The sequence below is a fragment of the Bidens hawaiensis genome, unplaced genomic scaffold, assembly GCF_021521415.1.
Source record: "Bidens hawaiensis isolate Kalapana, Puna unplaced genomic scaffold, B.hawaiensis_p1.1 tig00021062_1, whole genome shotgun sequence".
In the NCBI taxonomy this organism is placed as follows: Eukaryota; Viridiplantae; Streptophyta; class Magnoliopsida; order Asterales; family Asteraceae; genus Bidens; species Bidens hawaiensis.
In genome coordinates, this window is record NW_027493266.1 from 228,551 (window position 1) to 243,749 (window position 15,199).

At 41.4% G+C, this 15,199-nt stretch overlaps 1 protein-coding gene across 1 annotated transcript; it reads left to right on the top strand.

Moving 5' to 3' along the window:
• Positions 1-476: 476 nt before the first annotated feature.
• Positions 477-2,763, top strand: LOC143562756 (pto-interacting protein 1-like). The gene is made up of 6 exons (XM_077050476.1): positions 477-574; positions 1,141-1,522; positions 1,605-1,874; positions 1,998-2,130; positions 2,236-2,322; positions 2,488-2,763. The coding sequence occupies exons 1-6, from the start codon at positions 493-495 to the stop codon at positions 2,614-2,616; spliced, it is 1,083 nt and encodes a 360-aa protein (XP_076906591.1). The 5' UTR covers positions 477-492; the 3' UTR covers positions 2,617-2,763.
• Positions 2,764-15,199: the final 12,436 nt, after the last annotated feature.

Sequence of the window (15,199 nt, forward strand, 5' to 3'; positions counted from 1 at the left end):
ACTAACCGAACCCGACACGAAAAAAAAAAAAAAGGGTTTTCGGTCAACTAACACGGCCCGTTTTAAAAAACGGATCAGGTTCGGATTGACACATTAACCCTTTTAACTATTTTAAAAAGCCTTTTATAATTATATTTTTATTCGTGTTTTTTCTGTTTTCCATAGTTTTGAAGATACACTTGTAGTTTCCAATTCGTTTTCAAGATTTTTTAATAATTTTCAAAAAAAATTATTCATATTACTCATTTACTCTACTGACTTTAAATTATATCAATTTTGTTTTTTATTTTCTTTTTACAAATGGGTTAAATGGTGCAGATTTGTGTTGAAATATTTGACACGAATATTAATATGGGTCGGGTTCAGGTTGCACATTTTGATTGACACCCCTATTATGTGTGAACTTGAACGTATTACTTCTTCTGATAAAGTCATTTTGATGTCATGAATGAGCATTGATTTAAGTAATTTTGTAACTAGTACAGAAGAGCAATGAGTTGCTTCAGCTGCTGTGGAGAAGATGATATGCACAAGTCTTATGATAAGGGACCTTTTGTGACTAATAATGCAGCAGGTGATGATCCTTTATTGCAAGCTCCGAATGTTGATTTTGTGTTGAAAATATCACTTGAAAAATAGAAGTCACTGGTAGGGTATGAATTTTTGACATGAACCTAACATGAAATTCGCGGGTTTGGGCTTGGTATAAACGGGTTCGGGTCAGTTTTGGGTCAAACCCGTTCAGCTAAACGGGCTGGGTTCGGGTCAACTTGGCAGGTTTGCAGGTTGACCCGTTTAACCCAACTATTTATTTATTTTTATCAAATGTAATAATTTGAACTGGTTGGGTATGTTATCCTAAAATTTAAAACTAAAAGGGCAATTGACATAAGATTATATAATTAAAATGTAATTGTATTATATAAATTTTTATTCTATGTTGTGAAAATGTGAATTTAAGGTATTAAAATGTGAAAACAACAAAAGGTAAAAAACTTTCGGGTCAATTCGCGAATATGAGGGACATGTTTGGGTTCACGCGTCTTGCACGATTTTGTGGTTTGGGTTCATGTTGGCTAGACCCTCGAACATGACTCGTTTAGCACCCCTAGTCACGGGTCATTAAAGCCATGGGTGTAGGATATAATGCAGGTTATCAAGCCACACAAGCTGCACCAAAGGACACACAGGCCGTAGCCATTCAACCTATTGCGGTCCCATCTCTTCAAGTGGATGAATTGAAAGAAATAACTGATAATTTTGGTACAAAATCTTTAATTGGAGAGGGTTCATATGGGCGCGTGTACCATGGTGTTTTGAGAAGTGGGCAGGCTGCAGCTATCAAGAAGTTAGACTCTAGTAAGCAACCAGATCAAGAGTTTTTAGCCCAGGTTTCTATGGTATCGAGGCTTAAACATGATAATGTTGTCGGGTTGCTCGGTTATTGCATTGATGGTGGTGTAAGAGTGTTGGCCTATGAGTTTGCTTCAAATGGATCTCTTCATGATATTCTGCATGGCAAGTTTATTGCAACTCCATTATTATTATTATTGTTGTTGTAGTGGTAGCGGTAGTGACATCTTTGAGTGCATGAATGCAGGGAGAAAAGGTGTTAAAGGTGCACAACCAGGTCCGCTTTTATCATGGTCTCAGAGAGTTAAGATTGCTGTTGGTGCTGCGAAAGGACTTGAACACTTACATGAGAAGGCGCAACCTCATATTATTCATCGTGATATTAAGTCTAGTAATGTTCTGCTTTTTGATGATGATGTGGCAAAGATAGCTGATTTTGATCTGTCAAATCAAGCTCCTGACATGGCAGCACGACTTCACTCCACTCGTGTTCTTGGTACATTTGGTTATCATGCACCTGAGTAAGTTCTCTCTTTGATTTCTTGAAGCTTTTAAGTCTTGTATTTTTTTTTTCTCAAAATCCTATTTGAGTAGATTCTTGAGGATCATCTGTGCTTTCTTTGATAATTTCGACTTTATGACAGATACGCGATGACTGGGCAGTTGAGTTCAAAGAGTGATGTTTACAGCTTTGGAGTGGTTCTTCTAGAACTGTTGACTGGCCGAAAACCAGTTGACCATACTTTGCCTCGTGGTCAGCAGAGCTTAGTGACATGGGTATGATGCATATTACTTTGAGCTTATGTTTAGCTTCCTCTCTGTCTGTTTTTTTTCTCTTTCTTTTTTTCTTTTAATTCTGAACTGCGGGTTGCAAAATAACAGGCAACACCTAAACTCAGTGAAGATAAAGTGAAACAGTGTGTTGATACTAGACTCAATGGGGAATACCCGCCAAAAGCAGTTGCCAAGGTAAACTTTTATTAGATTGTGTCTCTAGCTTAGTTGTTCATTTTATTAATGTAAAAGTGACTACATGTTTAACTTTAACCTAACTGGGGCATGTGACCGTTAAACCCTAATACTAATTGTGTAATATATATTCAAGAATTAACATGTGTCGTGGGTTGGTGATAGATGGCGGCTGTTGCAGCCTTGTGCGTGCAATACGAGGCAGATTTCAGGCCAAACATGAGCATTGTGGTTAAAGCTTTGCAGCCATTGTTGAACGCGCGTCCTGGACCCCAAACAGAAGCACCACAGTAGCTGATGTTCATGTTTGTTGTGTACAAGATTTGTTTTACATTTTTATTTAATTTTTATCAAATGGTAATTTGTGGTATATAGTGGAGGGGGGATTTATGTACTGCAAAAACACATTTATTTGCTTTCTGGAGATGTAGATCTGGTTTCGGTCTTTACATTTTCGTCATCGAATTACTTATCTGGTTTCGGTCTTTACATTTTCGTCATCGAATTACTTGGTTTCTTATTCCTTTGCTAAATATTATGGAGTTTGTTTATGGAAGCTTGATGAAAGAATGATTTTCTCAAAAAGAAATGGTTACTATTGGATCCAAATCCTATTTGTGATAGTTTTTGTGTTGCATGTTAATGAATCGTATGTAAAAATGCACCTTATGACTAAAATGACCAGGACCATCTCCGAGAGCTCGATGCTTTGTTGGCCTTGCACAAGTTATAAAAATGGGCCCCTTATATGATATATATATATGTGTGTGTTAGATTTTAAAAAGATTATCAAAGTCATAAAATCCCAATTTTATGAAAAACGTAGCGGAAATTAGTTTTAATTCTTGTTAATTTCATATGTATAAAACCTATTTTACACATGCAAAGCCCAAGCCCGGATCCATATACGAAATACATACTATCAAACACATACATGTCACTATAAGTCCATGCATGTTAAAGCTACCTTTCAAATCCAATGAAGAGCAAGGAGATGATGATGAAGAAGGCAAGAACTTTGAAGCTCCTCAAGCTCGCATACCCCAAGCTTTCCAACAAACACCACTTGTAGCTAGGATTTGGTAACACTTGACAACTCTTCCTTGTTTTTGTTCTTGGCCGTCCAAGAGAGAAAAGAGAGGGAGAGAGTACACAGGATTTTTCCTCTAGCGTTCTTGTGTTGTATATTTGTATTATGTTGAAAGAAAAAATGAAAGAAAGAAACAAATAGTCTTTCAAATATGGCACCACCCATGGAACCAATAAAATCATTTGCATATCTTCACTAACAAGTTTATAATAATAAAATAATAGGAAGGAGAAAGAGAGGGGGGGGGGGGGGCACCCTCTCTCCACCTTGTCCAAATTCAAAAATCATTTTATAACAAAAAATTTTTATAAATAGTTATGTTAACTTTCAATATTCAAAAGTTACACAACTTAAGAAACATGCAAGGTTAATTAGGTTTACATATTGTTATTTAACCAACTTAAATAACACTATGTAATGTTCTCTCATAAAATATAAATCATCCATATGATTTATTTATTACACAAGTACATTGTATTTAGAAACCCTTTCCAAATAAATCAAGTGTTAATATTTATTTGTTATGATCATATCATATATAAACAAATATTATTGGCATTTGTCTAGCTTGTTATTGGGTATGACCCGACTTAGATCATGACGTACTAGCAACATCAATTATAATATGTGTCTTGGGTATACCGAGTCCAACAATCTCCCACTTGCACAAGATACATAGAAGATTGATGCAAGTAGCAAATACCGCCTAACTACGGTTTACTACCCCTAATATGCATGACGAAGTGCCATTCAATAACATCATCCCCTTCAAATCCCTTACTTGAAATGATTTAGGTACATCTATCATTTATCCTTTTGCCACAGATGTCATGTCAAATCCAGAGACACAGAGTGATCATTCTCTGTTGATTTAACTTTGCAGGCCTTAGACATCTTACTCTCAATGAATAAGAGGGACAAATCCCCTCTTGACTACATACATCTCTCACAATCACCTAGTACTATACCTGATCTTAGACTTATGTACTGTCATGTTTCAGAGCAGCGAAGAACTAAGTCAAAGTACAATATTCGGTGAATATCAAGACCCAATATGTATCTCAGGTCGGAGGTGTGACATCTGCCCCGATCCGACCCGACCCAGGTACCCGTTTCTCTGATCCGATCTCTTTCTTTTATGATTTAACATTTATTTATACTTATATTTTACTTTTAATAATAATAATATATTTTCCTTCCCGCCTCTTTCTCTCTCTTTCTTTCCGCCGTCCCGTCCCTCTTCTTCTCTCTTTCCGCCTTCTTTTCCCTCTTGTCGCCGTCCCGCCCTTAAGCCTTGAACCCCTAACTGTCCTTTGTTCCTTCCCGCCTAAGGTTGTCTGCGCAGCTCCACGCGCCAGACTCCTTACAAGGAAGCCTGCGTGAAGACCACCTGTTACTGCGATACGCGAGACGAACTGTCCCCGCAGCGCGCTAAGAATTTTAGTTCTTCCTGCGGCGCGCTATGGATACCGTTCTTCCCGCGACGCGCTAAGGAATATAGTTCTTCTCGCGACGCGCTTAGAATTGAAGTTCTTCCCGCGGCGCGCTTAGAAATGTAGTTCTTCCGGCGACGCGTTAAGGTTGGTTCTGTCTGCCTTCGCGCTCAAGCTTTCTCGCGCTATGTCTTGAGTCTTTTCTTCTGTTTAATCCAGCCGTTTACTTTTGTGTTGTCTTATCTTCTGTGCTGTTGGCCTGACCTATCTTATGTCTGAAAAGCCACTTTTGGCGCAGCATGCGCACCAACCCCATTGGTTGACAGAAAAAGTGACTGACATTATCTTTTGAGATCTGCTTTTCCATGCTTTGACCAGTACCTTTATCTGACCCGCCCATGCCTGTTTACTGTTCCCTGTCAGCTTTTCCTTTGCCCCCTGCAGCTGCCATATCTTTTGATATCTTTTGCTTTTGGAATCTTTTACTTTTTGGAGATCTTTTCCCCTTTTCTAGGGATTGTGTTCCCTAGGGTTTCCCTATAAATAATAATGTTATTTTCCTAACACTACACACACAAAGCACTTAAACTCTCATGTTCTCTCTTGCTCCTTGCCGTTGTTCTTCCTCTGCCGTCTCCTCTCTCTTTGCCTCCGTCTTCCTTCCTGTTCTGCCCTGCTTTTCCGGTAATATATATATTATATAATAATTTACTTATTAATTATGCTAACTTATAATCAAGACTAAAAACCAATCATTAAAACAATAATCTTATTTATAGGTTAACTTGTGCTTGTTTAAAGTTGGTTCTTGCTTACACCGCATCGTTTATCAAGTGAGTAATCTCGTACCTAATCCCTTTTTGCTTTTAATGTTTTGGGATGTTCATGTGTTCATACAAACTTAGAGTCTTAAACTGTTTATGAACTTTAGTCGCGCAGTATCCCATGTGTTGAGGACGTAGACTTGGCTGTTTATTTGTATGTGTGGATCATTAACCGTCTTGTCGGTCTATTCCGCAGTTCTCATGGTACCATTAGATGAACACGGGAGAACTATCGTTTATGATTTTCTCTTTTGTTTACACTTGCACAGTCTTTCTTGTTTGTGAGCTCAATTGTGAGCACTGGCAGTCTATGAATCTTAGAGTTGGTCCCGATCGGATTACACCCTTGTTGAAAACCAGACATACACATGTTGCGCGCAGATTTATTGTTATCTATGTATTGTATTAAACTTGATTTCTCACCAACACGCAAGTGTTTGACGTTTTATTTTAACACATGTTCAGGTTTGCAGTAGCTGTTTTGGAGCTTGTGGACACGTAGGAAGTTTTCTTTATTTTGGACCTAGATTAAAATGTATCAAGACAAGTTTTTGCTGTTAGAATATTATGATTTATAATATATTGATTTATGATGATTTATGTTATCTTGTTTACTTTGCGCGTGCGCGAATGAATGTATGTATTAAATATTGACACCCAATAGTGTCACGAGTAATGAAACAATATGTGGCGCCCCGATGTATAATCCGCCTGTGGTCGGGGTGTTACAGATTGGTATCAGAGCTCGTTGACTTTAGGATAGGTGGTTAGACGTAACGGCCTAGAATACCTAAGAGTCCCTTCTCGCGCATGAGAGAAATCTCATGTTTGCGCGCTTATTGTTAATTACTCGTTATTTATGAATATGCTCGCGCCTGCGCAGTATATGATTTTATGTTTTATTCCACGATATTTCGATTTTTGTTGAATTTTGATTTTTATTGATTTTACTTACATATTCGTTTGTTGGATTTGAAAATCCGAAAAGTCATGGTGATACATGAATAGTTGATTTTCAATTTCCATTTACGATTATGTTCTGAGGTTGGAGACTTGAAAAGTCATGGTGATACATGAATTGTCAACCTCCAATACTCATTTTCTTGTATATTTTATATTGAAGATTGAAAAGTCATGGTGATACATGAATCGTCAATCTCCAATACTCGTTTGCTCGTATATTTTAAATTGGGAATTCGGAAAGTCATGGTGATACATGAATTGTCGATTCTTGATTCGAATTTGTTACCTTTATTAAGTCTGCATTTAGGGTCATTTATTTTACTTTAACTTTTGACAGTAACTGACTCCGCGAAACCAAGCTTTTCGAGGTTATACTTTGCGCTAAAACCAAGATATTAACTAAAAATTAAAACTTTTATAGAATGCCTCCGCTATCAGCTCGCCATCTCAAGAAGAAAGAAGCCGCGCGCAGACGTTCGCTGCAACGTTCCCAGGAAATGGCCGCCGCAATAGCCCAAGCCTTAAACCAAAACAATGCTAACACCTCTGGTTACAACATTAAGTCCTTTAACGCGGGTAACCCTCCAAAGTTCACAGGTCTTGAAGGAGCCACCGTGATGCTCCAGTGGCTTGAGAAAATAGAAAACACTTTCCTCCACACCCAATGCCCCTCAGACAGACGAACCCTATATGCTTCCAGTGTCCTGGAATCTAGAGCGCTTACATGGTGGAATGGAGTAGCTCATGCGCGTGGCGCAGAAACTGCTTCTAGCATGCCCTGGGAGGAATTCAAAGAAATTCTGACGCGAGAATTCTGCCCTCCCAACGAAGTTAAGCGCCTGGAGGAAGAATTTTGGAATCTTAAGCAGTACAGTGGCGAAGCGCGCGAGTACGCGACGCGCTTCCATGAACTAAGCCTGCTTGTCCCTCACCTTGTTACCCCTTCCCGCCGAGCCATAGAGAAATTCCTTGGGGGTCTCTCCATGGAAATTCAAGATTCTGTATGGGCCAGAAACCCAGTTACCCTCTCTGACGCCATCGAATTGGCCGCTGTGCTCAGCGACAACCATGTCAGAGCAGGAACCCTGTTCCTGCGGGGAACTGAGAAGACCAAACCCACCAAAACTGTCCCTGAACCCGCAGAAACCAAACCAGAACCCTCAAACCATAACCAGAAACGTAGGCGCAGACAAGTCTACGCGCTTACCAGCCCGCCCATAGTCCAACAACCCGCCTACCAACCTCCAGTTTACGCGCCTAACCCACTGTCAACCTACCCAACTCCCCCTATAGTCCACAACTATGCCCTAACCAATCCCGCACTCCCTGCCCCGCCAACTAAGAAACCCTACACAGGAAACCACCCCTTTTGCCCAACCTGTAGACTCCACCACCCACCTCAAGTCCCATGTCGACTTTGTAACCGATGTGGCCGCGCTGGTCACCTTGCAGAAAACTGTAGAGTCCTTCCCGCCAATCCAATTGCGCCAACACCACCAGTCTACCCGCAGAACCCACAACCAACCTACCAAAACCCACGACCCAGATCGTGCTTCAACTGCGGTGATCCCAGTCATTTCCGGAACGCATGCCCGAGACTACAAGTTCAGATTACGCAAGCGAATCCGGTGAACCAGATTTCGAACCAAGTGACACGCGGACGAGCTTTTAACATAACCGCGCACCAAGCGCAAGCGAATAATGACGTAGTTAATGGTACATTTTTGCTTAACGGGTTTTATGCTTCTTTACTTTTTGATACTGGCGCCGATCGAAGTTTTATTTCTCACGCGTTTGAGCAGAAGCTTGCGCGACCGCGCAACGATTTAAAAGAAAATTTTTCAGTTGAATTGGCTAATGGCGAAACTGTTTTAATTAACTCAGTGATTAAAGATTGCACGCTTAACCTTAACGAAAACGATTTTCTGATCGACCTCATCCCCATGCCTCTTGGAAGCTTTGATGTTATCATTGGTATGGACTGGCTTACGCATAATCGCGCCGAAGTTATTTGCGCCAAGAAGATGATTCGCATACCTCGAGAAAATGGTGATCTTCATATCTACGGCGAGAAACCCTCCCGCGGTCTTAAACTTATGTCTTGCGCCGAAACCCGAAGGCTCATGCGGAAAAGGTGTATTGCATTCTTAGCCCATGTGGTTAAACCTGCTGAAGAAAAGAAGAAGCTTCGCGATATCCCTGTCGTGCGTGATTTCCCTGAAGTTTCTCCTGATGATCTTCCTGGTATCCCTCCCGCTCGTGAAGTCGAGTTCCGTATTGATCTTGTCCCTGGTGCTTCCCCCGTAGCTAAATCTCCTTACCGTCTTGCGCCCGCTGAGATGCAAGAATTGGCAAGCCAACTTCAAGAGTTGACTGCTAAAGGATTCATCCGCCCTAGCTCTTCGCCCTGGGGTGCTCCGGTGTTGTTCGTTAAAAAGAAAGATGGATCGTTTCGCATGTGTGTTAATTACCGCGAGTTGAACAAACTCACCATTAAGAACCGGTATCCCTTACCGCGCATTGACGACCTCTTTGATCAACTCAAAGGTGCCTCTTGTTTCTCCAAGATTGATCTCCGCTCTGGCTATCACCAGTTGCGCATCCGCGATGAAAATGTTCCGAAGACTGCTTTTCGAACTCGTTATGGCCATTTCGAATTCTTGGTCATGTCCTTCGGTTTAACCAACGCACCCGCCGTTTTCATGGATCTAATGAATCGGGTGTGTAGGCCTTTCTTGGATAAATTCGTGATTGTGTTTATCGATGACGTTCTGATTTATTCTAAGACCAAGGCCGAGCATGAGCAACATCTCCGATTGGTATTGCAAAAGCTTAGAGCCGAGCAGCTCTTTGCCAAGCTTTCCAAGTGTGAATTCTGGTCTGATGAAGTACAGTTTCTTGGCCATGTTGTGAACAAGATGGGTATTCATGTCGACCCATCCAAAATTGAAGCAATCAAGAACGGGATTACGCCGACCACTCCTTCTGAGATCCGTTCCTTTCTGGGCTTAGCTGGTTATTACCGGCGCTTCATTTCGAACTTCTCGAAGATCGCTTTGCCTTTAACAGCTCTAACGCACAAAGGTAAACCGTATATTTGGGGCTCGAAGCAAGAAGAAGCCTTTCTAACGCTCAAGCGTTTGTTGTGTGAAGCTCCTGTCCTTGCGCTACCTGAGGGTAATGATGATTTTGTCGTGTACTGCGATGCCTCCAACCAAGGTCTCGGTTGTGTTCTTATGCAACGAGGCAAGGTTATCGCTTACGCATCGAGGCAACTCAAGGTTCATGAAAAGAATTATACAACTCACGATCTCGAACTTGGTGCAGTCGTTTTTGCCTTGAAGATCTGGAGACACTACCTTTATGGTACTAAGTGTATCCTCTACACTGACCATAAAAGCCTTCAGCATATCTTTGATCAGAAGGAACTTAACATGAGACAACGCCGATGGAACGAACTCATCAGCGATTACGATTGTGAGATCTGGTATCATCCTGGTAAGGCTAATGTGGTAGCCGATGCGCTCAGCCGAAAACCCTGCCAGCTTAACTGTATCTTGCCGCGCACGCAGCTTCACTTTGCGCCGATTCAAAGCAACCTTGAATCGCGTATTCGTGACGCGCAGCGCGCATCCATCAGTAATGGTAACCTTCGCGCCGAGTTAGCGTGTGGCGCGGAAGCACATTTTGTGCCTAATCTGAGTGGAATTCTCTGCTATCTCAATCGCATCTGGATTCCCTTTGATGAGAATCTTCGCGCTGATATCCTGAGTGAAGCGCACAAATCTCGGTATTCTATTCATCCTGGCGCTGATAAGATGTACAAGGATTTGCGCATTACTTATTGGTGGCCCGGTATGAAAAAGGTTATTGCTGTGTTCGTAGCTAAATGCCTGACTTGTTCTAAGGTAAAAGCTGAACACCAACGCCCATCTGGTTTGCTCGAACAACCAGAAATTCCTACGTGGAAATGGGAAAGTATAGCGATGGACTTCATTACCAAGTTACCTTTGACAGCAAGCAAACATGATAGCATTTGGGTAATAGTGGATCGTTTGACTAAGTCTGCTCACTTTCTGCCCATTCGTGAAAACTACCGTGTTGAGCAACTCGCGCAGCTTTATGTCAAGGAAATTGTCTGCCGCCATGGTACTCCTTTGAGCATCATATCCGATCGCGATGGCCGTTTTATATCTCGCTTTTGGAAATCTCTCCAATCTGCGCTAGGAACTCGCTTGGACATGAGTACGGCATATCATCCTCAGACTGACGGTCAGTCTGAGCGAACTATTCAAACTCTTGAGGATATGCTCCGATCTTGTGTTCTTGATTTTGGAGGTAATTGGGATTCACACCTGCCTTTGATTGAGTTCTCTTATAATAACAGCTATCATTCCAGTATCGGTATGGCCCCATTTGAAGCACTTTACGGTCGTAAATGCCGCTCCCCGATTTGTTGGAGCGAAGTGGGTGAAGCTCAAATCACAGGACCCGAACTTGTTCAAGAGACAACCGATAAAATCGCCAAGATCCGTGATCATCTGCTGACTGCCAGAAGCCGACAGAAGAGTTACGCAGATCGCAGGCGAAAGCCTCTCGAATTTCAAGTTGGTGATCTTGTTCTCCTCAAAGTGTCGCCCTGGAAGGGTGTTGTCCGCTTTGGGAAGAAAGGTAAGCTTGCTCCTCGATATGTTGGACCATTTAAGATTCTCGCGCGTGTAGGAAAAGTTGCCTACAGACTTGACCTGCCGCCCGCGCTCAGTAATGTGCATCCAACGTTCCATGTATCCAATCTCAAGAAGTGTTTAGCTGACGAGAACCTTCACATTCCACTTGATGAAGTTCAAGTTGATGAATCTATGCATTTCGTTGAGAAGCCTGTTGAGATTATGGATCGCGAGGTTAAGCAAACCAAGCGCAGTCGCATCCCCATCGTGAAAGTTCGCTGGGAGTCCAAGCGGAGCCGAGTTTACATGGGAAAGGGAAGATCAAATGAAGATCAAGTACCCGCACCTGTTCTCTGCGCAACCTACTTCGAGATAAATTTCGGGACGAAATTTCTTAAAGTAGGGGAGACTGTGACATCTGCCCCGATCCGACCCGACCCAGGTACCCGTTTCTCTGATCCGATCTCTTTCTTTTATGATTTAACATTTATTTATACTTATATTTTACTTTTAATAATAATAATATATTTTCCTTCCCGCCTCTTTCTCTCTCTTTCTTTCCGCCGTCCCGTCCCTCTTCTTCTCTCTTTCCGCCTTCTTTTCCCTCTTGTCGCCGTCCCGCCCTTAAGCCTTGAACCCCTAACTGTCCTTTGTTCCTTCCCGCCTAAGGTTGTCTGCGCAGCTCCACGCGCCAGACTCCTTACAAGGAAGCCTGCGTGAAGACCACCTGTTACTGCGATACGCGAGACGAACTGTCCCCGCAGCGCGCTAAGAATTTTAGTTCTTCCTGCGGCGCGCTATGGATACCGTTCTTCCCGCGACGCGCTAAGGAATATAGTTCTTCTCGCGACGCGCTTAGAATTGAAGTTCTTCCCGCGGCGCGCTTAGAAATGTAGTTCTTCCGGCGACGCGTTAAGGTTGGTTCTGTCTGCCTTCGCGCTCAAGCTTTCTCGCGCTATGTCTTGAGTCTTTTCTTCTGTTTAATCCAGCCGTTTACTTTTGTGTTGTCTTATCTTCTGTGCTGTTGGCCTGACCTATCTTATGTCTGAAAAGCCACTTTTGGCGCAGCATGCGCACCAACCCCATTGGTTGACAGAAAAAGTGACTGACATTATCTTTTGAGATCTGCTTTTCCATGCTTTGACCAGTACCTTTATCTGACCCGCCCATGCCTGTTTACTGTTCCCTGTCAGCTTTTCCTTTGCCCCCTGCAGCTGCCATATCTTTTGATATCTTTTGCTTTTGGAATCTTTTACTTTTTGGAGATCTTTTCCCCTTTTCTAGGGATTGTGTTCCCTAGGGTTTCCCTATAAATAATAATGTTATTTTCCTAACACTACACACACAAAGCACTTAAACTCTCATGTTCTCTCTTGCTCCTTGCCGTTGTTCTTCCTCTGCCGTCTCCTCTCTCTTTGCCTCCGTCTTCCTTCCTGTTCTGCCCTGCTTTTCCGGTAATATATATATTATATAATAATTTACTTATTAATTATGCTAACTTATAATCAAGACTAAAAACCAATCATTAAAACAATAATCTTATTTATAGGTTAACTTGTGCTTGTTTAAAGTTGGTTCTTGCTTACACCGCATCATTTATCAAGTGAGTAATCTCGTACCTAATCCCTTTTTGCTTTTAATGTTTTGGGATGTTCATGTGTTCATACAAACTTAGAGTCTTAAACTGTTTATGAACTTTAGTCGCGCAGTATCCCATGTGTTGAGGACGTAGACTTGGCTGTTTATTTGTATGTGTGGATCATTAACCGTCTTGTCGGTCTATTCCGCAGTTCTCATGGTACCATTAGATGAACACGGGAGAACTATCGTTTATGATTTTCTCTTTTGTTTACAGTTGCACAGTCTTTCTTGTTTGTGAGCTCAATTGTGAGCACTGGCAGTCTATGAATCTTAGAGTTGGTCCCGATCGGATTACACCCTTGTTGAAAACCAGACATACACATGTTGCGCGCAGATTTATTGTTATCTATGTATTGTATTAAACTTGATTTCTCACCAACACGCAAGTGTTTGACGTTTTATTTTAACACATGTTCAGGTTTGCAGTAGCTGTTTTGGAGCTTGTGGACACGTAGGAAGTTTTCTTTATTTTGGACCTAGATTAAAATGTATCAAGACAAGTTTTTGCTGTTCGAATATTATGATTTATAATATATTGATTTATGATGATTTATGTTATCTTGTTTACTTTGCGCGTGCGCGAATGAATGTATTTATTAAATATTGACACCCAATAGTGTCACGAGTAATGAAACAATATGTGGCGCCCCGATGTATAATCCGCCTTTGGTCGGGGTGTTACAGGATGATACTATGATATTCGCCTTTACTCAAATTTACTTATGATCAATCACAAGGATTCCATGTAGTAATATTTGAGAGCGGGTCAGTCCAATATTTATATCCCATAAATATCTATGAACCTTGGCAGCAACCCTTGCTCTATATTCATACCTTATGAATATCCACCAATCCAAGTTCATAATAGTCTTACCTTCATATTTGCTCCCACAAATATGAGCGACTACGGACATTTAGAATAATTAACTTATTCATGGATTTAAATATGTTAAAATGGAACATAACTCAAAATGTCATAATCATAAACCATAATCATATGAATGAGTCAAAATAACAATTGTTCCGATATCCAAATATAAAATTCGATCATATCCAATCACTAGAATATCGAAGTCCTAAGGCACAAGTATGACCCTCATGCTTTGGCCTTTCAAGGAGCTTCGTGAGTGGATCCGCAATGTTTTAATCGATGTGAACTTTACGAATACATATCTTTCCCTTTTCAACTTCATCCTTTATGTAGTTGAACCTCCGCTCAATGTGCCTCGTCTTTTGATGTGCACGAGGTTCCTTGATTTGAGCAATCGCACCTTCGTTGTCACAAAACATCTCTAGAGGGTCCTGAATGGTACAGACCACCCCTAGGTCGGCAATGAATTTTCTAATCCACGTAGCTTCTTGAGCTTCCAATGAGGCGGCGATGTATTCTGATTCCGTGGTGGACAAATCTACCACATCTTGCTTTGAGCTCTTCCAAGAGACTGCCCCACCATTCATAATGAAAAAAATATTCCGATTGTGATTGAGAATCATCTCGATCGGTTTGGAAACTCGCATCCATGTAACCCTTTACAACGAGTTCCTCCTCACCCGAACCGTATATTAGAAACATATCCTTAATCCTTCTAAGGTATTTCAATATACTCTTGACCGCCATCCAATGGCTACTTCCCGGATTATGTTGGAATCTACTTGTTATGCTTAAAGCGCATGATACATCCGGTCTAGTGCATACCATTGCATACATGATGGATCCAATAGCTGATGCGTATGGGATCCCATTCATTCTATCTTGCTCTTCCTTCGAGCTTGGACATTGAGACGCACTCAATATCGTTCCTCTTTGAATAGGTACCAAACCTTTCTTAGAGTTCTCCATCTTGAACCTCTTCAAGATTTTTTCAATGTATGCACTTTGGTTTAAACCTATCAACCGCCTTGATCTATCCCTATAGATCTTTATTCCCAAAATATAGGCGGCTTCACCAAGATCCTTGATAGAAAAACAACTTCCAAGCCATGCTTTTACACCCTCCATGGTTGGAAAGTCATTCCCAAATAGTAGTATGTCATCAACATATAATACTAAGAAGGTAATGATGCTCCCACTAGCTTTCTTATACACACAAGCTTCATCACCATTTTTGATGAATCCAAATTTCTTGACCTCTTCATCAAAACGGTGATTCCAACTTCTAGATACTTGTTTCAAACCATAGATTGATTTCTTTAACTTGCATACTTTGTTAGGATGTTGTGGATCGACAAAACCTTCGGGTTGTACCATATAGACATCTT